Here is a 26110-nt window from a genome sequence, read left to right on the forward strand (position 1 = left end):
AACTAATGATGTAATGTATGGGGATTAACATAAGAATAAAAAAAAAAAAGAAAAAAAAACTATTTAGGCTACCAAAATAGAAGTCTCTAAGGCCTTGACATGTGTAAGGGTAGCACTTCTACCCTTGTCAAAAGCAATTTTTACACAAGACATCATGACAAAAGATTTCATTACTCCACTGTCAATTGCCTCTTCGGAAGCTGCAATAAGAAGATCCTGAGGCTTCTCTGATTTCCTCCCATTGAAGGAATCAGTCATGTGTGAGGCACGGAGGTTATCCCAAACCCTTTCCATTATTTCTTGGCAAGTTCAGGAAAGTCAGTCAAAGTAATCTTGACCTCAACCGGATCCCTGGCTCTGTGCATATCAAGTAACTATAAGTGGATCTAATGCAGGCCTGTTTTGGTCTCTTTGTAAATAGGTCTTCCAAATGATTTAGATTACTAAAAGGGTAATAATGATTAACATCTCAACCGGTAACTATTCAGTTCTAATAACAGGAGGGCTGTGAGACAGAGAGTTGGTGGTTGAGGAAGGAAGGAAAAGTATCTCGCCATTATATAGCTAATCTGGTAATGCCCATTTACTGAGGTGATGGCTTCTCAGGATTTGGGTCACACACCATATTATTCCAAGGAGTGATGATCTGTGCTTAAAAGATAATTTTTAGAAGTGTGAACACAAAGTTAGCGTGATTCTAAACCAGGAAGTATCTTTAATGCTAACTTTGGAGACTCAAATATTTTAACATACTCATTAGTTAAACAAGGGTGGTGTGCTTTTTAGCTTTTGAATAACATTCAGGTTAAATGTACTGGACTAATAGGCACTTTATGTTAACCTTTTATTGTAATTTTAAAGGACATTGTACTTATTTGATTAAAAAGTCACTTATTGTAAAGTTCAAAAGATTTTATTTAAAAATTTATGGACTATAACTAATTACTATATATGATAACCAAAGATGCATTCAACACACTAATAAACATCTGTAGTCGGTCAAGGTGATGAAATTGGTGCTGGGATACCTTAGTAAAATTTACATTAACGTGGTAAACACTTAAAACAGCATGTTTAATTAACTGTCAGAGTGACACTCTGACAAAACTTAGGTTTTGTTCCTTTGCCTCCCCCCCCCTTTATTTTCCATAGTTTGACCAATAAATTGAAGAGACACTAAGTTTACTTCCGGTTTTGAGATGACTTTCCTTTGTGATTTAAGTCAACATAATTTAAGTCAGATAAAACAATTTGATTTGGGTTCAATATGGTGCTATTTTGATCTGAAGGTCAATTTAGCAACAAGCAGGAACAGTTTCTCATTATTTTCCTTCACCACTCCAAGTAGGCTTTACTGAAGTCTTTCAAACAGTGTGTGACCTCTGTTTCAATACTTCTCCCAGATTTCACAGGCTGTCACCACCACTCAGCCATCACTAACACAGACAACTGTAATGGAAACGGTAACTATGGTGACCACGAGGGAACAAATTCTGGTAAAGCATGCCCAAGAGGAACTGCCACCGCCACCTCCCCAAAAGAAGAGGCAGATTATTGTGGATTCGGAAATTAGGAAAAGGTGAGAGGCTCTTATTCATGGCTTTATCCTCAAGCAAAAAGTAATTGTTAAGCAGGAAAACATTTATAGCTGTTTGGATCGCAGTGTTGTTACTTAAACAATATTTCCAGAAGCCTCAGGTACCTGACATGGCCGTTAAGTTAGAAAATTGTGAAATAAATTTTAAAATTTGCCCACGGAATCACCATCCCAACCAAAACTGAATGCTCAGTGGAAATATTGTTTTCTGGATTAAAAGAGGAAACCACGTGTGATGAACTGCCATGGACTCATTTTATCCTGAAAGTTTCTTTTTTTTTTCTCTTACAAAGAGCCTACTTGTTCAGTGCCTCCCTTTGCATTAAATGTCTTTTTTTCCCAGTAGTAGAAAGTACACTTTCATGAAGAAGAAGTACACCTATAATAGATGAGATCCATTCTGCTAGTTTATGAGAACATAATGTCTCAATCTGCACATCCTAAATCAGGAGTAATTACACAATAGATTTCCTGTTCTTTGATATTTTTAAAGTCTTATCTTGAAGGTGTTAGAATTTTTAACTCATCTTTTTGTGGATATTTTCAACTAGACATTATAGATAAGTTAGGTATTAAGTACATCAGTGGCTATATTAAAATGATGAGAATAAAATTTCATAAATGCAAAACTAGCATGAAAGTCATAAAAAGGTACAATTTTTTTTCACTGCAATTATTATCATTCTAACATTAAGAAAGAACATTAAAATCTGCCTTATGTTTCTAAGCAGCATATGTTTAGGAAGGCATGGAACACTTGACATTAGAATTTATGTATACACGAGTATAGAAGTATGAGAAGAAGAACACATACCTAAAAATAGCACATCAGATGTTCTAGGCAAAGGAAAAAAAAACCACCTAGAGAAGTTACTCAAGTATATTTTTTGGGACTTTCAATACTTCTCTTTTAATCTGTGATTTATAACCTGCTTTCATAATTATGCAGTCAACTGCTAGGCTTTTCTCCCTGGTTGCATCTACGTGGCTGAGTGAATCCTCTTGTCCAGTGGTTAACAAACTAAAGCCAGCAGACTAAATCCACCTTGCTGCCAGTTTTTGTATGGCTCACAAGCTGAGAATTATTTTTACACATTTAAATGGTGGGAAATAATCAAAAGAAGAAGAATATTTCCTGACATGTGAAAATTACATGAAATTCAGATGACAGTGTCCATAAAGAAGGTTTCATTGAAACATAGCCATAGTCATTTATTTATATGTCATCTGTGGTTGCTTTCACATTGCAAAGGCAGGGTTGGGTAGTTGTCACAGAGACTGTATGGTCCACAAAGCCTTAAAATATTTACTATCTGGCCCCTCATAGAAGAAGGGCCCCTGATTCTAGTCAAATGGTTCTCTGAATCTTTAAGAATTAACGTTCTATTTGGGGCAACAACTTTCAAGGACTCTGCTCATGGTAGTAGTTGAAATTTTAACATTGATGGAGAGAAAACATAATGGCAAGAATAAATCTGTAAAGCTCTTAATGAATCTGCTCTTTATTAACCCAATACCATGGATGTTAATTTCACATCATGTTAAGTATGTGTCTGCAGACAATGCTTAGTGGAGATATGGATTTATGGATCCTTTGCAACAACCCAACAGCTCTCCAACAATTTTCCAAGGAGAGCAGTATGGAAACCTAGTTGTCTTACCCACCTAATATGTTCAAGATTCTCCTAATACAGAAATTAGCAGAGCAGGTTGATTCATGTCAGTCTCTCTCTTGGCTCCTGCCAAACATATTCTTGGCTTGTTTGGATAATGTATTTGGTTAAGAAAAATGTGTTTTGATTACTTTTTGTTTTCAGGAAAGTGTGGCTAGTGGTGAAATATTTTGTCTCTTAAATTCTGTTTGCATCATATGTTGTCAGCAGTTTTTGTAAGTGCCTGAAATGAGATGACCAATTGAGAACATAAAGGATATATTACTTAAACAAAAACTAACACTTATTGATGGTTTTGTTATGTGCTCAGTGCTAGATTAAATGCTTTATTTGCTTAGCGTGTTTATTCTTCCCAATTATCCTACAGGATAAGTATAGCTATTATCACTATTATACACAGCTACAGAGTGCCTGAGCCAGGATTTCAACTGAGGTAGCCTACCACAGAACCTAGTTGGGATACTAAAATGTTTCTTCAGTAGATATATGACTAAGGTGATCTTATATCTTGGTTTCCCTGAATCCATCCCAGGTTATGTCTTTTGTGACATCATAATTATATATAACACCAACTTTCACTCTCAAATATGTCCAGATTTGGATAGTACAATAATATGGATGCTTTGTATAAGACTCTAGATCGATAAATTTGTACTGAATAAAGAACACACACAAGTGAACATTTAGGACAATTCAGTTCAGTAAGTGATAATTGTCTACAGGATGGAATCTGGTTAAAATGTTGTAATGGTTCAAGAGGCATCGTACAAATATGACTGTAAGCTTCACAGTAGCTAGTTTCCATCTCTTGATCATGTGAGAACTCCTAGATTTTAACTGTCAAGACTGTAGTCTTGACAATCCATTAAATGTTCATCTTTTAAAAATGATCTCCTTTTTCAGCTTCTCTGACACACTGCTGGTTCCATCCCTACCACAGACTTGTTTTCTAACAGAAAGCTCTAGGACCTTTTGCCTAATCATGGTAGTATCTCATAAATTCATGTTTTTTGCCTCTTTCCATTTCTTTATTTGAATTGCTTCCTTACATTGATTCAAGTCTGGCTTTAAGTAAATGACTCCCAGATTGTACTTATAGCTCTATATCTGACTCTCTCCCTTAAATTTCATGTTTATTTCTTTAAAACTATGTTCTTCTACTTGTGCATCTAGTCAGCGCTTCAGTTTTGTTTTTGTTTTGTTTTTTTTTTTAATCAAATGCAAACAGCTGTTGCCTCCATTTAACCACACCGAGTTACTCACACACTGTACAGGTATTTTACTTATTATAATTTGTTGTCTGTGCATCTGAAGGAGTGGCAGATATTGAAGAAAGCGTGGACTTTGGAATCAGGAATGCTCAAGTTTGAAACCTGCCTGTTTTAACTATTGGCTTATGATCGCAGGCAAACTGCCTAATACCTGTACCTCAAATTCACTATCCTCACTTTATAAAATAATAACTGTGAGGCTTAAGTAGGAAGCATTTGCTATAGTGCCTGTAAGGTAAGAGGAATTCAGGAAATTCGATGGCTGTCATTCTTGTCTTTTGGTTATGGTGGACATGGCAGGATTCGTGGTAGGCACGGCGGAGGTGATAGACATGGCAGAGGTGGTGGTGGAGATGGTGGTCCAGGTGGTGATGGGGGTAGAGGGGGCAGTGGCGCTGGGGGTGGGAACGGTGATCATGTGCCATTGGTGAAAAAAGATTCCATTGATAAAAACACCATCTCAAAGTTAAAGAATATAACAAAAAATTGCCTTCCCAACTTCCTCTTCAAAACAGAATTTACCACTTGACTTCTCTATTTCTGTCCATCTCTGCTCTCTTACCTTGCCCCTTATGTATTACTATTGCAGTATATTATTGGACACATGACCATTTCAGTCATTTCCCTCCTGATCATTCTAACTGAAACTCCATAACCTAAGCCATATACTTCCATGTGCTAAGCCTTGGCGCCTTTCTGATTAATCCGCCTCAAATTAATATATCTAAAGTGTGGCATTTTATTTTTATTTTTCAAAGATTTTATTTATTTGACAGAGAGATAGAGAGCACAGGTAGGCAGAGAGGCAGGCTGAGGGAGGGAGAAGCAGGCTCTCGCTGAGCAGGGAGCCTGACATGGGGCTCGATCCCAGGACCCTGGGATCATGACCTGAGCTGAAGGCAGCCACTTAACTGACCCAGGAGCCCCTAAAATGTGGCATTAAAAAAAAAGATTTTATTTATTTATTTGAGAGAGAGAGAGAGAAGGTGCGTGAGCATGAGCCAGGAAGGAGGGGCAAATGGAGAGGGAGAAGCAGACTCCCCGCTGAGCAGGGAGCCGCACATGGGGCTGGATTCCAGGACCCTGAGATCATGACCTTAGCTGAAGGCAGACATGTAACTGACTGGCCTGCCCACATGCCCCTAAAATGGGGCTTTTAGGCTGACCCTCCAGACTTGAGATCTTCATAACTCCAGTTGCCCCCAAAATAAAGCACAAATAACTTCTTATGATATTCAATATTATTGTCCCAGCAATTTTATTTCTAGCTTCCCCAGAGTCTTTCCACCTCAGCCAGTAAATTAAATTACATTCTTTATTTTTTTAAAGATTTTTTTATTTTAGAAAGAGAGAGCATGTGTGCAAGGTGGGGGAGGAGCAGAGAGAGAGAGTGAGAGCGAGAATCCCCAAGCCGACCCTCCGTTGAGTGTGGAGCCTGACATGGGGCTCCATCCCAGGACTCTGAGACCATGACCTGAGCCAAAATCAAGAGTCAGCTGCTCAACCGACTGAGCTACCCAGGCACCATTACATTACAGTCTTTCACTATATGCCTTAATGTCACCTACATAAATTTTTCTCATCATCAATTACAACAAAGAAGTCCTGTTATTATCCTTTATTTTTTACCTAGATTCTGTATATAGTACCATGCATATAATAATCAATGAATATTTATTGAAAGAGTGAATAATGCAGTTCAATCAATTAAGATAACTAAAATTTTATATTCTAATATTTGCACTTCAGAATTTTACCTAGTTCTTCATGGAATTGTTCTTAATAAGAAGCAAATGAACATTTTAATAATCCTTAGTAATTCTATCTTTACCCATTAGGATACCGTTTTTTACTCAAAACTATTAAGGGATTTAATATTCAGCTTTGTACCACACTAGTTTTTTAAACATCTAAGATGTGTTTAGTTGATTCCTTAATAATTATACAGTTTCCACTTTCGTTGTATTTACTGCATAAATTGTCCTCCTTACACTAAGATATACAAAAGTGTTAATGATCTTGGGTCACAGGGTAATTATTTTTAACAGTAATTTATCCCTGCAGTTCAATGATATTTTTTTTTTTTATTTTTTTTTAAAGATTTTATTTATTTATTTGACAGAGAGAGACCAGCGAGAGAGGGAACACAAGCAGGGGGAGAGGGAGAAGCAGGCTCCCCGCAGAGCAGGGAGCCTGATGCGGGGCTCGATCCCAGGACCCTGGGATCATGACCTGAGCCGAAGGCAGACGCTTAATGACTGAGCCACCCAGGCGCCCCTAATGATATTATTTTAAATAAAGGTAATTATTAGAGTATGGAACTCAGACTATGTTAAAACTAGATCTATTAACTAGTTAATTGGAATTTATTGAGGAAATTAGTTCCTAATCATGTAGCAGTTATTTTAAAAGACTTTCACAACAGCTTTCATTTACATTTTTGTATCAACCAGGTGAAACCAATGGCAAATTGAATCTTTTTTTTTAAGTAAATGCCATCTCAGTAAAGATAATTTTCCCAAGTATAGTGTTAATGAATGAGTATCTTTGACCTGAAGGGAAGTATAGAGACATTTAGAAATACCTAAATTCACTTAGTCTCTTTCTCTTCTCTTGGCTAAGCAGAATGAGTGTAAAGTTTGCTTTCTCTGTTTTTTGCACACTTACTACATGGCAGAATACATTGCCCAGGCAATTGCATACCTGCATTATTATTTTAGTTTTCAGTTTAATCACTTTTGTGTTTTCTTTCTTCTTATGTCTGTTGACTGATATTAATTTATGTCACATAGTTGGGGGGAAGTTAGATAAGTGTTAGATAAGACTCTAGGAAAAAAAGACTCTTTCTGCAGTTTTATAAGACTAGTGCCTAAAATATTTTTGTGGTAGATATTTATTTTCACTTTGATTCCCAAATTATAATCTGGAAGTCATAAACTAAAATATTTTATTTTATTTCAAGGATCTATTTAGATGATTAATATGTCTATGCTAAATTTTTTTATTTTCTATATGATAAGTTGATCCTAAAATACTCAGGGTATTGGTCTCAGCGATAACATTTTTGCCCCTTGGCACGGCCCAGAAAAATGAAACTTTGCATCTTTTATCTAAGGAGATGAGACTGTAGACTTGTCTACAGTTACAGGTTAATTGAAATCCGGGAAGGTTAAATAACTTGCTTTCAGTTGCAAAATAAGGACTAGTGCTGAGTCTCCTCATTTCTATTCCAGTGTTACAGTTGCTATGGCCTGCTTCTTTTGATGTATTAGAGTCAAATGACCTTGGTCATAGACTCAAATTTCAGTTTAGAAACTGTTTTTGGTGAAGAATAGAAACCTTACATACCATCTTCAGATATTCCAAAAGATAGCCACCTGTTTTAGATTCTTAAAATCATTTTGTCATGTAAGTCAAGAATAAGTCAATAAATATGTGAGGGAGAATGTAGGGATGTGAAATCTAGAGGCCTACTAAGTGACCAGAGAACGCTTAGAGCAGTAACATTCTTAGCACTGTGCATGGCACAGCGGCATCACTTGGGAACATATTAGAAACGCGGATTTGGAGGGCCCACCCCAGCCTTGCTGAATCAGAAACTCTGCAGGTAGGCCTAGGACTCTTTTATAAGCTCCTAGGTCATTCTGGTAAGCCATAAAGTTCGAGACCTTTGCACAAAAACAGTGGTTCTCCTATAGTAGCGTGTATCAGAAGAATCATCTGGAGGGCTTGTGAAAAGACAGGTTACTTGTCCCTACCAGACTTGGCTTCAGTAGGTCTGGAGTGGTGCCTTGGGAGCATTAATTCCCAACAAGTTCGCAGGTTATGCTGATGCCTCTGGTTCAGGGCCCACGTTTTGTGGATCAGTGCACTGGAGCATCATCTCAGCTACAACCAGACTCTTACTTCTTTTCCCCCAAACCGAGCTCAGTGATAGGAACCATCAACTCCCGGTTAGGCTAAGTGATGCTCCCATTCCATCTGGTGACACCTCTATTGCTTTATGTTGAAATGATCTATTCAGAGGCCTGTTTGACCCACTTGACTCAAAGCTTCCCTGGACCAGGGTCCATATCTTAGTCTTTACCTGGCATGGGCTCTTCTATATGGTAGATGCCCGATACATGCTATGAACTGAAACACATTATAATGGAACCTGGTCCCATGAGATAGTATACTTAGCTCTGGTTGTCCCACTGCAGCAGCTATATGAAAATATGCTCTTCGAGAATCCAAGTCATAGAGGGACGCCAACAGGGAGAAAGACAGGGCCCTAGTCCCAGAGCTGTGACGTGCAGTTTCATTTGTCCCCGGAGTGACAAAAATGGTAGTCATATTTATTATTTATTCATCTCAAAGAAGAAGTGTAGAAGAAGCGTAGCTGAGTGCCAAGAAAAGATGATTTTTAATCAGAAGATCTGAACTTACCTCTAACTACCTCTAATACAGCCCTGAAGCTGTAGTCATCTCCACCGAGCCCTGAAGCTGCTCTAAGCAAGGTCACCAGAGGCCTCCGTAATTGCTGGGTCCAAAGGTCCCTCTTCAGTTCTTGTCCTTCTTGACCTTCGCGCTGTGCTCGACAGTGATGATGATTAGTCCCTTCTTGAAATTTTCCTCTCCCTTCATTTCTGGGACATTGTTCCCTCCTGTTTCTTTTCTCCTCCTTGCTTTCTAACTATGGCTTCTCAGTCTTCTCTCCTTATCTCTTTAATAGTCACAAGATTCACCTTCTGCTATCATTTTCTTCTCACCAGCATGTTCTTTCTCCAAAAGGCAGTATCATGAATAGTCTTGTCTCTATTGGCCATCAATATCTGATGATTTCCAGATGAATATCTCCAGCTTCACCGCCTTCCTGATGTTCATATGCATGTGATCTAAATGTTTATTGGGCATTTACACCTGGCCTTCTTGCAGAAGTTTCAAATGTGGTTCTGCAGGTGGACTGCAGAGAGCTCCATTTACATCATAGTTTCTACGAGCAGCACCTTCTGGAGTTGTGCAGTGAACAACCTGTGCAGCCATCTGCAGTGGTCCTGATATCTGCCACCCCAGTAAATCTGTCCGAGTATGCCTAAATTCTCTTCCCTTTGCTCTTTCCTTTATATCCAGGCAGTCTTCATCCTACTTTAGTTTCTGATAATTTTCTGCCTGAAATTCTTAATTCATTCCTCTGCCTCTACTTTCACTCTTCTTATTCATACACTTCACAGCCTCCCGAGGGCTATCTGAAAATGCAGTTTTAATTAGATCATTCCTCTACCCATAATTCTTGAAATGCCTGGCACAAAAATTCCTTTCTGATCTTGAGCTGCCTAACTGTCCAACTTCACTCCCTTTGCCCTGCCTGTTTCCTTTGTATGCCAGCGCTCCTCAAAATAGTCTGCAAACTGTGCATCACCAGGGCACCGTGACATAAGGAGCTTGGGCTAGAATATAAATCAACGCACTGCTTCCTTTGTCCAGAAAGTTTTGCAATTAAAAAGAAATCAGATGAAATAGTATGCTTAGTGACTTGGTGGATTTATACTCTGGTGACTTTTCTTGTCACAGACTACTAACAAATAGTTCACAGATTGGCCCCAAACCACATTGTGAGTGACACTGTCCTCTGCTCAGCTTTAATTTACCACTCTCTGATCTCCCAATGCTCCATGTTCCTTCAAGCTTCTGTTTCTTTGCACCTACCATTCTCTCTACCTAAGATTGTCTTTTCCTCCTTTTCCCTTTGCCTACTCTCACATTCCTTGGACCCCCCCGACTAACTACCTTGTTTCTCTGGTAACCCAGCCTCCCAGGCATTTCTAAGCCTTGCCAATACTTCCATTAAACACTTGGAGAATATTACTGTAATGATTCTTGTTTTGCACATCTGTATCTCCAGTAAACTCCTTGAGTCCAGGAGTCCTTTATTTTCAACTCTAGAGCTACAATGTATGACCTAGAAGTTAGCACATCACAGGTATTCACTAAATATTCATGGGATATTGAATGGATATTTTGTCAGAGTCTTATCAGGAAAACAGAAACCATTCTCTGTGTTTCAAAGAAAGGAAACCTAACACAGGGAGGTGGTAGAAGACTGGGAAGCACCTGGGATATGAGGCAACGCCAAACACTAGCAACAGTAGGAAACTCTAATATCCCCAGAGCTCCAGGAACAATGCAGGGAGGGGATGTTCCCAGAACCCCAAAGCTGGAGCCTTCCAATAGTCAGGACTGCTGGGCAGAAGTTTGGACCCATGGAGGGAGGAGCCATCTAAAGGAAGCTAAGCCACAGTGGAGATGTAGCTGCTTTAGAAATGCTACCAAAGGTAGAGTGCAGAGGAAAAATTTCTTGGCATCTTCCTTCCCACCTCAAATATTCTGCCAGTACCTCCAACTGGACAAACCTAACTGGAAGCCAGAGACCAAGCAACGGTGGGAAATAGATGTCCCTCAGAGAGAGGACAAGAGAAACGTGGTGAGTGGATCTGAGAGCATATGGACTTCTGACTGCCCAGGTTGGTTCTGGCCTTGGATCTTCCACTCACGTGCTTTGTGACTAAAGAAAGTCACTGAACCTCACTCAGTATCTATTTCTTCATCTCTGAAATGGAATTTGTATGATTTTCCCTGTGTGCCCTCACACTGTGGAAATTTTATTATGCATGCCTCTCTTGTTGATTGTTTAGGTAAAAATGTACACCCTCTTCCCAGGAGAAGGCTGAGTTCCCAATTACTAATTTAGAACAGTTATCCTCCCATTACTACATTTGTGTTACAATGGAAAATATTCTTGTTCTGACATCTTCTGAGAATATTCTTATGTCTTCCCTGGTCAGAAACTTGTAACTCTCTAAATCAATATACATTATGCTACCACATACAGGTAAAATTTCACCTAGCTCCTATGGACTGAATTGTGTCCCCCCAACATTTCATGTATGGAAGCCCTAACTCCAATTTGATGGCATTTGGAAATGGGGTGAGATAATCAAGTTTAGATGAAGTGATGAGGGTGGGGCCCTCATGATGAGATGAGTACCCTTCTAAGAAGGGACACTGGAGAGCTTTCTCTGTTTTTCCCTGCTACACTGTGACAAGATGACTATCTACAAACCAGGAAGAGATCTCTCACCAGAAAGTGACCATGCTGGCACTTTGATCTTGAACTTTTGGCTTCCAGAACTCTGAGAAAATATATTTCTGTTGTTTAAGCCACTCAGTGTCAATTATTTTGTTATGTTGGCCTGAGCTAACTAAGACCCTAGCTTTGTGTAGAGCAGTGAGTTCTGCTTTGTGTTTTAACTGAAGTTCATAGAGATGCTCACTAAAAGAAATCATTGGATTGAAACAATTCATGATGCTAGGGAAGTGGCAGTGGGGCAGTAAGTATACGCCAGATTTAAATGGCTTTCTGCATTGCACTGTATCGTCTCTGAACCTTGACTGGAAGTTATTTAAACTTTAAAGACCCACAACATAAAAGCATGTTGAAGTCCTTTAAACTCAGTGAGCTTTCACACTGAGAGTATTTAAAGTTTAAATTGCCTCCCACAGGGTCCAAGGCACCATCCAATGTGTGGAGGGGTACTTTGAACACTCCTGTAGTCAGTATGAGTCCACCATGTTTCAAGAACATAGTGACAGCAAAGTTAGTTTTTTGGCTAATTTCCATATTCCTTCAACCAATGTCTAATCAATTGCTATGATTTATCAGGCACTCCAGTTGCTATATCTGTGAACTATACTTAGTCCTTCCTTCATGAAGATTGCACTGTAGCATAAGCTATGTCATGAAGAAGTACCAATACGATGGTAGAAAAGTCGTAAGGAGGAAAGGTTAATTCCTGCTTGGAGTTGAACATGGAAAGCTCAGAGACATTAGCATCTGTGTGGACATTTAAAGGATAGGGGCATGTGGACTCAAGGTGAGGGGAAAGGATAATTCAAATACAGGCTGTCCTACAAGCCTGTATACAGTTGGCACTTACACAGGGTTGTGTTTCTGTTTGCCTAAAGCAGAAGTATGAGGTATTGGAAAGAGGGAAGTAAGGGATGAGGTTGAAAAGGTAGGTTGAGTTCACTGTAAAAAAAGGTACTCTTTACCAGACTGAGGAATGTAGACTTTAATTCTGGTCACGGCGAGCCAAGGCATATTTTTGAGAGAGAGCAAAGCAATATAGCTGCTATGAACCATACCATTCTGACCCTCCCTGGGTGTTGAGAGAGATAGACCATCTCAACTCTACTCTGTAGAGCAGGGAGAGCTTGCTGTATAAAGCAACAGGCAGAAACTATTTTAGACATTGAGCACCATGTAGTTTCTTTTGCAAGTACCCAACTCTGCTGCTATAGTGAGATAGAGCAGCCATAAACAATATGTAAATGAATGAGTATGGCTATGTTCCAATAAAACTTTATTTACAAAATGAAGTGGTGGGCCGAATTTGTCTCATGGGCCATAGTTTGCCTTTTCTTGCAATAAAGGATGCAATAGATGAGATTATTTGGCTGTTGATGATTTTTATTTATTTGTTTTATTGTCTTTGTTATGGTTTTCTTTGCAGTTTAATTTTTTTTTATTTGAGTATAGTTGACACACAATGTTATGTTAGTTTCAGGTGTACAACATAGTGATTCAGCTTCTCTATATGTTATGCTATGCTCACCAGAGTTATAGCTACCATCTGTCACTGTACTATGCTATTACAATATCATTGACTATATTCCTTATGTTTGTTTATTCATTTGTTTTGTTTTTAGTTTCCACATATGAGTGAAATCATATGGTATTTGGCTTTCTCAGTCTGACTTATTTCACTTAGCATAATACCCTCTGAATCCATCCATGTGGCCGCACATGACACAATCTCATCCTTTTCTATAGCTGTGTAATATTCCATTGTGTATATATACGCCATCTTCCTTATCTATTTGTCTATCATTGGGTACTAATCATCAGGGAAATGCAAATCAAAAGCACAGAGAGATAGCACCTAATACTTGTCAGAATGACTAAAATAAAAAAGACAAGAAATAACACGTGTTCACAAGAATGTGGTAAAAAAGGAACGCTCACGCGCTGTTGGTGGGAATGTAAACTGGTATAGCTGTCGTGGAAAACAGTATGGAGGTTCCTCAGAAAATTAAAAATACGACTACCCTATGATTCAATAATTCCACTACCTGGTGTTTACCCAAAGAGGACAAAACCATTAATTAGAAAAGATGTCTGCACCCCTATGCTTATTTATAACAGCCAAGATATGGATACAGTTTTTATTCTTGTGGTTACAGTAATAGCTTATAATCTGCCAGTTCTTAACAAAAGAAGATAATGTGAAAAGTAGCATAGGGCTGGTTTAAACCCAGTAAGAAAGAGTCACGGAAGGCAGTGATCATAGTGGCTAACACAAATATGGCTTCCACCACATGTCAGGTGCTCCTCTACATATTTTTTGCACATGTTAACATATGTAAACATTAAATGGCATAAAGGTTTTTCTATTATTATTATTGCCCCCTTTTAGCCAATGGGGAAAACGAGGCACAGAAAGATCAGTTGACTTGCTCCTGCTTGCAAAGTTTATAGGGAGCAGTTTGGTTAGGATTTGAACCCAGGCATCTAGCCCAAGATGCCGTATTCTCAAGCTCTATCATGCTATCTTTTAATGAGAAGTTAAAGGTGATTTTGTCAAATTATTTAGCTGAAATTAAAAGCTTTACTGAGACTGTTTAAAAATTTGTTGAGGTCTGTGTATGAAAACTCTGCACTTATCCTAGATTTTGACAGTTCTACATTCTGAAGTCTCATAGACTCTAGGGTCCCATTGGAGCCTTTGACTGTCTTTAAATACAGAGAGCTTAAACCAGAGAGGGAGACAAACCATAGAGACTCTTAATCTCAGGAAACAAACTGAGGGTTGCTGGAGTGGTGGGGGGTGGGAGGGATGGGGTGGCTGTGTGATAGACATTGGGGAGGGTATGTGCTATGTTGAGCTCTGTGAATTGTGTAAGACTGATGAATCACAGACCTGTACCCCTGAAACAAATAATATGTTATATGTTAATAAAAACAAACAAACAAAAACAAACAATAAATGAATACAGAGAGCTTTTTCAGTGAAAAGGAACATTCTTTCAAAGTTAGGTGTCTTTTTAGCATCAAGGCATAAATGGGGGTCCTAATAATTGAACCCTTTTTCCAAGTGCAAGACATTAAGTGTTAACCATTGTCTTAACCCCATTATGTGTCGTGAATATCAACCTTTGTCATCTGTGGAAATTTGGGGATTTTTCCAAAGTAAAAATAAACTAGGAATGGCAGCTATTTAATAATGCCATGGGGGTATCAGTTACGCAGCTAAGGATCCTAGTTAAGGTTAATGAGAATGTTTAGAATTACTGTCCTAATGTTAGAGACTCCAATCAAATTTTAAAATAGCACAGTAGTAACTACCAGCTTTTACTATATAGCAACAAAAAGGAAATTTGTGTTGACTTTTCCTTCATATATAAAAATATAGGTTTTCTTTACATTTGGAACAAAGGAAAAGAAGTAGAAATCTCTGGATTTAGAAAGACCTAGTTTTGGAGGCGCCTGGGTGGCTCAGTCGTTAAGCGTCTGCCTTCGGCTCAGGTCATGATCCCAGGGTTCTGGGATCAAGCCCCACATCAGGCTTTCTGCTCAGCCGGAAGCCTGCTTCTTCCTCTCCCACTCCCCCTGCTTGTGTTCTCTCTCTCGCTGTGTCTCTATTTGTCAAATAAATAAATAAAATCTTTAAAAAAAAAAAGAAAGACCTAGTTTTGAATCTTAACTCCATGCTTCATAGTGTGTTGAAAATAAAGGAGGTTTCTCAGTTTCTAAATCTCTGTGTTCATGGTCTATCTATAAAATAAAAATGATAATATTATCATGGGATATAAATTTTTTCTTTATGAAAGCATGTGACATGAACAAGATGCTTAAAATGCTGTTTTTCCTTTGAATGTGACTGAGTGTAAAATTAACATCTAGATATACAGGAATATAATTATAGGCAGATTTATAGAGCATTAGTGTCTGCCTATTTATAAATGTTCAAAAATGAGGTATAATTAATGAACTGGGGAAAAACTACTGGGTTGCGAAGTCCAGAAAATGCTGCCTTATTATTTGGATTAAGCGTGTCTCCCCGAATTGAAGACGTTTTCTCCAGGGAATCTCTGTTTTATGACTTTAAGGTACTTTGGTGTGTGTATTCAGATGGCTGAAGGCATTTTAACTGTGCATCTGAGGGTGTCTTACTAACGTGTTCTTTTTACACAATTTTATCTATATCTTTGGACATTTTATGTTTTTCTGTAAGAAAACTCCCATGAAAAATCCATTTGTCACCATGTTATCTTTATGTAGATAAGAAAATAAAAAAGCCAAATTGAGGACCAGACAAGCAGTGAAAGGGAGTGTGCGCCCTCTAGTGACCCACATTTATTTCTCCCAAGAGCTTACCCAGCTCTTTTTGGTTTCATCATTTTAAATAAACATCAAATTTGATTTTAAAATAAATGGCTCAGAGTTTTCCACTTGAGCATATTACATTGTATGATCATAGATTTATTACTATGACAAGATTTCATCTTTCACTTAACAGAATAATTCTATTAACCTGTGTTAAGGTGATTTTCTTGCACAGAACTGTGTTTCACAGGGACTTTCAACTTACTGAAAATGAAAAATAGGCTCTAGGCATCTGTGGCTTAGCAACATTTTATTTCCAGTCCTCCATGTCATGCAATTTTTGTCCACATGCTTGCACACTCCTTGGCTTTAAAACTAATTCCTCTAATATAACTGGTTCTGACATCTTAGAATTTGGGGGATTTCCTTAATTTTTAAGGTATGTTTTCCTGAAAGTTCTATTGACAGAAAATGTGAAAATGACTTATTTGCAGCCCTATCGTGTTTTAGAAATAAATATTACCGAAGTATTTTTAAATGCTTAAGATCTGTTACCAAATTAAGAAGATTATTTCAGTCATTTTTATCTACCAGATGTTGAAGTAGTTTAGAGAAGTTCTACTTTTTCGCCGAGAAACAAAATTTTGTAGGAGTTTCATTCTGTTCAGTGCAGTCAGCTATCCTGGAGGTACAAAGATTAATATCATTGCCAGATAACTCATGGAGGTTTCTAGTATTTATAGCTTAAAAAATACTAAATCACTGGGGTTTGTATCCAAGGGCATATATTTTAAAAGGCAGTATTTTTATATGCCTTAAACATATAATTTGGTTTGCCATAATTGACAATGAACAAGATGCACAATTTTAAGGACACATTTTATATATTGGTTTAGAATTCAGAATTTTAAAACACGTTAAATAGGCATATTTTAGGCCAAGGTAAACTACATAGAAAATGATTTTTTAGTATCTTTTCAAGATGCGTTTCTGCACAATCTGGAATCATTAAATTTTACTGTACTGAAACGTATAATTTTATGAGTGATGTGCTTAAACTTACACATATAAAACTAGAAATATATTTAAGCTTGTAAGTAAGATCATGCAAACATAAGGAAAATAGATTACTTGATAGGACTGTTACTGTAGCAAGTTTATAATAATTGAAGACAGCATCCTTTCTCATTCATTGTATTTTGTTTCAGGTGCCATGTAAACTGTTGAGCTTGTAGGGTTCTTATTATAACTGGAAGTTATAATATCTTTAGACATTATTTAATTTGATTGCTAGATAAACAGACGAATATAATTAGAGTATCAACACTGCAATGTAAGCAAAACTGACCTCAGCTTTGTATCTCAGGTCAGAATTGCTTTAATTAGCAAGGTAAATAAAGAGTAATTTTTAAAAAGTATATGTTAGTTTCTATTTTAAGACTAGTTTCATGGAATGGAAGCTTTTTAACCTTTGCAATTTAATGGAAGAAGTAAAGGAAGATCAGAGAAATTAAGTCACGTGCCTAAGAACACAGCATAAGGATCACAATGCTTGGTTAAACCTGTGATACCTGACTTTCAGTTCAATAATTTTCCATGGCACCGTATTTACTTTACATTTAAAGCACATACAGACATACACAGACATACACATAGAAACGCTTACTTATATCACACACATTAAAAAACTATAAGGCAATCATGTGGCCCTATCTCTTCCATCCCACCAAGAAAAACACACCCACACTATACAAACATGCACACATACGTGTGTGTATGTATGTGTGTGTATACAGTACGCAAACTACCTTGATTGGGAGGACGTATTTATCGAAATGTTGACTTGTTTTCTCTGAGTTAAATAGGATTTTCCCCCTTAACAATATTTTATAACTATGAAAGTATAGTAATTACCATGTACTCAGCACATCTTAAAGTTTCTAAAATACTTTATTTTTAGCACTAACAGGATTTATACTGAATTTCATTTGATATTTTATAAGATCTCTCTGATTCAAATTGAATTTGTACTCTATTTAATATGTAGAAGCAAGTAACATGTAGAAACATAACGGAAGGAGGGATTGGCTTTCCCAGAAAGAAAGTTGAAGGGGGAGGGGGAGGGAGAGGTTAATCAAGAAAACCTTCACAGAAGTTGTATATCTTGAACTGAATCTTGGAAGATGAATATGAGTTCATCAGATGGTCTGGGATCAGGAGAGTACCCATGTACTGATATGGAATTAAAATGTTTTCTCATTTTCTAGAACTCTGAAAAAGATAATTATTAAAAATATAATTAACAGGGACGCCTGGGTGGCTCAGTTGGTTAAGCATCTGCCTTCGGCCCATGATCCCAGGGTCCTGGGATGAGCCCTGCGTGGAGCCCCCAGCCCCTAGCCCGGCTGGCTCCCTGCTCAGCTGGAGAGAGTGCTTCTCGTTCTCCCTCTGCCCATCACCCCACTTGTGCTCCCTCTTGTTCTCTCTCTCAAATAAATGAATACAAATCTTTAAAAAATATAATTAACAAAATCTTAAACTCTTACCTCTCTTCCAAAAAGATTTCTTCCATGTTGTAATACCATTCAAAACGAATCATAGTTTTGTTTCCATTAACCATAAAAGTGTGTGTTCTAGCTAATTAAAATGTACATTACAAATTTGGCTTGTTGAGTTGCCGGGTCTAGGTCTAGAGCCTTAGGATCCTGTAATAGTTAGCATATCGCACAACAGTCAACACTTAACTTTCTAAAGATCTTCCACTTCTAATATGAGGCTCTCAAGTTTTTATGAAATTCCATGGGCAAAGATGTTTAAAGATGTAAAATGGCCATTCATAACCTAGCTCACTAATCAAATTAGTTAAGTCTGGGAGCTTGGAGTATTTCTATTTTCAAAGTTTGCACATTTGGGAATGATGAGTTCCAAATGGTATATTGAAAGTGACTGAACTAAAGTTTATATAAATGTGCCACATTAGTTTAATACTTTATATGACAGTCACTGTACAGAAAATTAACATAATACAATCAGTGTCCATTAAGAGGCTCCTCTGACCTCATTAGCACAATTATCATGTAGCACAAGTTCCATACAATGATATACTATTGACACTTCGAAACTGACAAGTTTTTAAAGTGCAAGTATTTATCTAATTCTTTTGGATGTGTTTCTGTATTTTTTAAAAAAATTATTTACTTAAAATATTTACGCACTGACATATATCTCTTAATTTTGACCATAAGGGACTGTTAAGGATCTAATTTGCATAGTCTTTATGGGAAATTCAACTGGATGAAGTAGAGTCCATTTGTACAATACAATCTTTTTTTTTTGGGGGGGGGAGGATGGGAGGGAGAGATAATTTTTTTTTTTAAAGATTTTATTTATTTGACACAGAGACAGCGAAAGAGGGAACATAAGCAGGGGGAGTGGGAGAGGGAGAAACAGGCTTCCCACAGAGCAGGGAGCCCGATGCGGGGTTTGATCCCAGGACCCTGGAATCATGACCTGAGGCAAAGGCAGATGCTTGAAGATTGAGCCACCCAGGCGCCCCAGAGAGAGAGAATCTTAAGCAGGCTCCGTGCCCAGCACAGAGCCTGACAAGGGACTCAGTGTGGGGCTCGATGCAGGGCCCATCTCACGACAGTGAGATCATGGCCTGAGCCAAAATCAAGAGTCTGACGCTTAACCTACTGAACCATCCAGGCACCCCTGGAGAATACAATGTTAAGGGAAAATTTTAACCTTTTGAATATTTGATATATATGCACCATACTTTTTGATATTTTGAAACTTCCAGAAAATGGAAGGTCTCTTTGAAAATGACCTTGTTTTGATAATAAATCCTTTGCAAATAATAAAAATTGAAAGATATGGTTGCTCTGCTCTATGGGACCTTACAAATTTTAGTTTTGTAATGAGTGCCTTTGTAAAAGTCACTTCAGTTAATCATACATAGTAACAAAGATGAGATTTTAGAATATGCTTGAAAAATAGAGGACAGAGTGCTCATCAACAATGATAGGAGAAAGATCATTTTGTAAACAGAGTAAGAAGTCAAATTTTCATGGTATAAAAAAAGGATTTTAAATTGGATAAAGTTGACTGGATTTAAGGGTTAGAATCTGTCTGTAATAACATACAAACATACTTGTCTATTGTAACATACATAATGTTAAGTACAGAGTAAAAAGTGTTATGAGAGTAAGATGAGGAAATGATAAGGAATAGAATAATGAGCTGATTCTGAGGGTGTAGAGGCCCATTATGAGTAACTTACTACATATCAGCTCATTAACAATGATTTTATGAGAGTTTTAAAAGTGAAGAAAAAAGAATTAGTAGAAATGAGTGATTTAATGAAAAAAGAAAAATGCACAGAATCCAAGATTTAATATGGCATTGAAAATAATTGTTCAGGGTTTTTCTTGAGGGTTTTTGAGAAAGTAAGTGAGTTATGTCTGTATGATGTCTTTAGTTGGTGATGAAATCCCCGGCCTCAGGTAGTACAAAGCATGGTAGAAAATACCACTGGCAAAATGCTGGGAGAGTAGATAGCACCCAATTTATGAACACGTATGGATTTCAATTGGAGGAATCTGTTAATTTGCCATGGGTTCCAGCTGAAGTATCGGAAAAAATATTTAAGAGTAGTGGAAATGTGAAAACTAGGGGACAAACCACAGAAGGTGATGAAGCAGAAGTTGCCAAATTGATAAGGAATAGAATAAATGTGCAGTTGTTACTTGAAAGCCAGGATCTGAGTAGGAGCCAAGAAGGAGACCTTGTTCATTTTGCTAAAAGCAGTATAAATGTCACTGAGACACTAAGCACTGAATGTGGGCTCTTGGTGCTCAGAAAAAGAGCAGGAGAGGCCTTTTGAAACCGTCTCTGTTTCCCCTTCACCCTTCCATCCTCACTGTTGGCATAAAGAGATGGGGATGCCTACTGGCTGCATATCGGAGAGGGAAAACAATGCTAGCAGCTGACAGTTATTTCCCAGAACTCAAAGGGGTGGTGTCAAATGTTAGACATTGGAGTGGAGGTTGACTGTATATTACATTGGGACAGAAAAAGTTTAACTAAGCAACTCAGAGAGATGGTTGAAGCAACAAGCCCAAATGGAAGCAACAGGAAAACACACACACACACACACACACACCCATACAAGTAGGATTCGGTAAAGAATAGCTTCGAGCTTAAATCATGTAAGAATTAGGTTTAGGTTTCACCTCTTTCCAAAGGAATCAGTGTGTCACAATTAGGAAAGAAAAGAGAAAAAGAATGTCTAACACCTGAGAATAGTACAAACTCATTGATATTTTGCTTCATTCTATTTCAGAAAGAAAGTGTAACATATTAACCTATATGCCTATGAATAGACATTTTTTCTTAGGTAAAGCTCTGCACTCACAACTGCCCTAGAAAAATTTGAAATCCCTCTTAAAAATCTGTATATCAAAAAAGGAGTATAATCACTCTCCAAAGGATTCTTATGTAAAAGAGAAGTTCAGGCATCTTGTGCAGCCTCTTTCCAAATTTATAAAGTCAGACATACAAAAAAAAAAAATTGAATGAGGAAAGACCTCTCTGTGGAATTTCACATCCTGTTGCCTGAATTGATCTGAATTATTAGAACTGCATGCCAACTGGTGCCCAGGCTTCCCTTAAAATCTTCACAGACTGAACAGAAGCAGACGGTTTCCATGGTGTTCACTCCACAAAGCCTTCATTGTGTGGAGATAACCAATTTACTTGATAGAGCCTCTAGTCTAGAAGCTGATTTAATCCTAATTCATTGAAAAGGTATTTTTTTGATTATCCGCCCCCAAAAAAGTCACAGTGCGAGCTTGGCCCCAGTTCAATGTCTAAAACACTTCATTTTGTCAAATAGATATTTTACTAAACCACCCTTTTTGATAATGTGGACAGATGCATTTTTATCTCTGTTATCTATGGAGGTTAATACCATGGCATATAGTAAGCACTTAGCATAAATTTTGGGGCAGAAATGAAGGGAAATATTTGGCTGTTTTAAAAGGAAGCATATGTAGCTTCTTCATAAAGACAAATGTCTAAAGTGATAGAAGATTTTTTTTTTTCTGGATGAAATTTATTTACTGTCACATTGAATAAGTAACTTTGTTTTTGCAATGGTTTGGGGATGGTGGTAAATGATAATTACAATATGTGTGTAAACAAGACCAGTGTAAATTCCAGGACTGGTGGAAAGCTTTCTCCAATGTGGGTCTTAGCAGATCTCTTCCAGTCTGATGCCAGCTGTGTACCTTTAGTCAAGCTTTAGAGTCATAGACCTGTAGGTTGAAGTGAGCAATCTTTCCTAGAGACAGTCTGAATCAAAAGGGTGTGAGACTAATGAAAACAAGTCTAAAGGGGGGAATTTGACAGTGAATTGTGGATATTCACATCTCACCTTTATGAGTCAGAGAATATTTGATGTGTAATTGGGTCAGGCTGATTTAAAGGGAGAAGGACAATTTTGACCAAAGTGGCCAAAGTGGATTATGCTAAGCAGCCAAGTTTTCAAGAAAGAAATGTTCTAATGGATAGGTGAATAAGAGTCAGTGAAGGCTTTTACTTCATTGGAGTACGGACAAAGGTTAAGTGTGGCTCTGGGCTCACCAAGAGACTTGAAATGAGATTTGTTTCTAGAAGGGCTTGAATAAAGGGCAAAGTAGAATATAGGCTTAAGTGGTCTGTCAAGGCCAGATCAGGATAATTTTGATCTTTATGCTAAGGAAAATGGGAAGTCTTTGAAGGATTTTATGAATGAGGGTAACATAATCAATATGTTTTTAGAACCTATCATTTGCCAGTAGTGCATAGACTAGATGGGAGGATTCCAGAAAGGTTTTCCAGAGCCATTTGGGAGGGCATTGCAATAGTTTTGATTATATTTACTGGCAAGCTGAATGAGGATACCAGCTGTGGAGATGATGAGACAGATTCAGAAGAAATAGAGTATTTGATAGATTAGACTTTCCAATTGATTAAATGTGAGAGGTAAGGGAGAGGAAGGCAAAAACAATGCTAGATGGTGATGCCATTAACAGATCTGAGGAACACTGGGAGGGTACGCATTGGGGGGACAAGAGCAAACAAGTCTTGACATTTTATGCTGAAGGAGCTTTTATAGCATGCAAGTGGAGACAGCCAGTAGGCAGATAGTTAGGTAGCTATGAAGCTCAGAAGAAGTGCTTGAGTTATATATATTTATATAACTCTGATATATATATATATATATATATATATATATATGAATCTTTGATACATGTAGATTGCAATTGCAGTCATGAGCATGGATAAGATTTCTAGTGAAAGATTAAAAGAGGGGTGCCTGGGTGGTTCAGGTGGTTGAGCATCCAACTCGTGATTTCAGCTCAGGTTGTGATCTCATGGGTGGTGGGATAGAGCCCCATGTTGGGCTCCACACTCAGTGGGGAGTCTGCTTGAGAGTCTCTCTCTCCCTCTGTCCCTTCCCCCCTCAAAATAAATAAATAATTTTTTTTAAAAAATTGACTTATCTCCCTCTTGGTGGAGAAAAAAAAGAAAGTAATATAGGGAATAGAAGATGATTGATGAACTGGGCCTTGATGACTTTAGTATGTAGTGAGAGGGTGGAGGAAGATGAGCCTACAAAGAAAAAAAATTACCAGTGGTCATAGAAATTGAAGACAAAATAGAGTAGAATGGTATGAAGGCAAAAGGAGGAGAGTGTGCTCAACAGTGTTAAGTTGTTGCTAGATAGCAAGAAAGTGAAACTCCATGGGCTTTAGTGACCTGATTCCTATATTAAGCAATGTTTTTGTTGAGAAACAACATTGAGTGGAAAGAGTGAATAGGAGGTGGAGAACTGGGTAACTCTTGCAGAACATTTGCCTTTGTAGAAGATAAGAGAATGGCTGGAGGGAACTATGGAGGTCAAGAGGGGTTTGACTTTAAAAAAATACGAGTCAATAAGTTTAAATTTCTATATGCAGAATTCACTTGAAAGGGAGGGGTTGAATTTGCAGTAATAGATAACAAAAATTTGATAGACTCACATGCTGTGAAGAAGTGAAAGAACAGGAGGAGCAAGATGGCAGAGGAGTAGGAGACCTACATTTCGTCTAGTCCCAGGAATTCACCTAGATAGGGATCAAACCATTCTGGGTACCTGTGAACTCACAGGAGATCAAAGAAAAGAATAGCAGCAACTCTCTGAACCGAAAAGCGACCACTTTCTGGAAGGTAGGACGTGCAGAGAAGTGAATCCGAGGCTATATTCGGGAAGATAGATGATGGGGGAGGGGGCCTCCGTCAGCCGCTACCGGCAAGTGATAGAGCAGCGGAGCACAAAATTGGAACTTTTATAAGTTGGCTTCGCTGAGGGACGTTGCTCCAGTGGCTAAGCAGGGGGTGGAACCCTCGCTGGGACAGTGTGGTCTCGGGACCCTCGCGGTCACAGAAAGACTGGGGGTGCCTGAGTGCGGCAGAGCTCCCAGGTATCGGAGCGGGGAAGCCGGCTGCAGAGACGGAGCTGAGGCGCGGGCTCTCAGCTCAGAGTTGCCATAAACCGTGATCCACGGCACAGTCGGGCCACTGCTCCTCCAGCAGGGACCCAACAAGTGGCAGATTGGGGAGACTCCCCTTCCTCCCCCAGGAGGAGAGGCACAGGAGTGCACCGCAGGGATCTGCTGGACTTGGGGTCGGGTGCCAGAGATAGAAATGCTCGGCCACAGGCCGGGTGAGCACGGAATGCGGCCGGAGACCAGGGAGACGGGAGTGACTAACTGCTTTTCTCTGGGGGCACAATGAGGAGTGGGGCCCCGAGTTCTCGGCTCTTCCGGGGCAGAGATTGGGAGGCTGCCATTTCACTCTCATCCTCCAAAGCTGTATGGAAAGCTTGCAGGGAACAAAAGCTCTGACAGCAAACCCGAGCAGATTAGGTAGCCTGGACCTGGCAAGGGTGGGGCAATTCCGCCTCAGGCAAAGACATTTGGGAACCATGGCAACAGGCCCCTCCCCCAGAAGATCAGCAAGAACAGTCAGCCAAGACCAAGTTTACCAATCAGTGAGAACGGCAGAACTCCAGTGCTAGGGGAATACTGCACATAGAATCCATGGGTTTTGCCCATGATTCTTTAGTCTTTCAAAGTTAATTTTTTTAATTTTCCTTTTTTTCTTTTTCTACTTTTTTTTAATTTTTCTTTTTCCCTTTTTCAACCAACATCTTATCAATGCCCTTTTTAAAAATCTTTTTTATTTTTCATTTTTAGAGTCATATTCTATCCCTTCATTGTAGTTAACCTTATTTTTGGTATATATATATATAAGTTGTTCTCTCTTTAAAATTTTGGGATAGAGTTTCTTCTAACAGACCAAAATATACCCTAAATCTCTAGTGTATGACATTGTTCTAGTCTCCTGCCTGATCACATTCTCTCCCCCCTTTTCTTTTTTAATTTTTCTTTCTTTTTTTAACCAACTTCTTATCTTACCAATTTCTCTTATAGAATATTTTATAATTTTCATCTTTACAGTCATATTCCATCCCTTCATCATATTTACCCTTATTTTTGTACATATACAAGTTTTTCTTTCTTTAAAATTTTGGGAGGCAGTGTCTTCTAACAGACCAAAATATGCCCCAAACCTAGTGTGTGGCACTGATCTATTCACCAGGCTGATCATATTTGATCATATTCTCTTTTTTTCTTTCTTTCCCTTTCTTTCCCCCCAGTTTCGGGTCTCTTCTGATTTGTTTAGTGTATATTTTTCGGGGGTCGTTGTTACCCTGTTAGCATTTTGTTCTCTCATTCATCTATTCTCCTCTGGACAAAATGACAAGATGGAAAAACTCACCTCAAAAAAAAGAACAAGAGGCAATACTGACTGCCAGGGACCAAGCAATATGGACATTAGTAAAATAGCAGAACTAGAGTTCAGAATGACGATTATAAAGATACTAGCTGGGCTTGAAAAAAGCATGGAAGATACTAGAAAAACCCTTTCTGGAGAAATAAAAGAACTAAAATCTAACCAAGTTGAAATTGAAAAGGCTATTAATGAGGTGCAAGAAAAAATGGAGGCTCTAACTCCTAGGATAAATGAGGCAGAAGAGAGAATTAGTGATATAGAA

General features: G+C 38.3%; 1 protein-coding gene across 1 annotated transcript in view; it reads left to right on the forward strand.

The window, feature by feature from the left end:
* DMD (dystrophin) overlaps positions 1 to 26110 on the forward strand; it is a 1845074-nt gene that overhangs the window by 547389 nt on the left and 1271575 nt on the right. The window contains exon 17 of the mRNA XM_081807964.1: positions 1404 to 1581. Within this exon, the coding sequence (XP_081664090.1) occupies positions 1404 to 1581 (178 nt within the window). The remainder of the gene's footprint in view (positions 1 to 1403; positions 1582 to 26110) is intronic.

The sequence above is a fragment of the Leptonychotes weddellii genome, chromosome X (genome assembly GCF_054177405.1).
Source record: "Leptonychotes weddellii isolate Sample4059 chromosome X, ASM5417740v2, whole genome shotgun sequence".
Taxonomy (NCBI): Eukaryota; Metazoa; Chordata; class Mammalia; order Carnivora; family Phocidae; genus Leptonychotes; species Leptonychotes weddellii.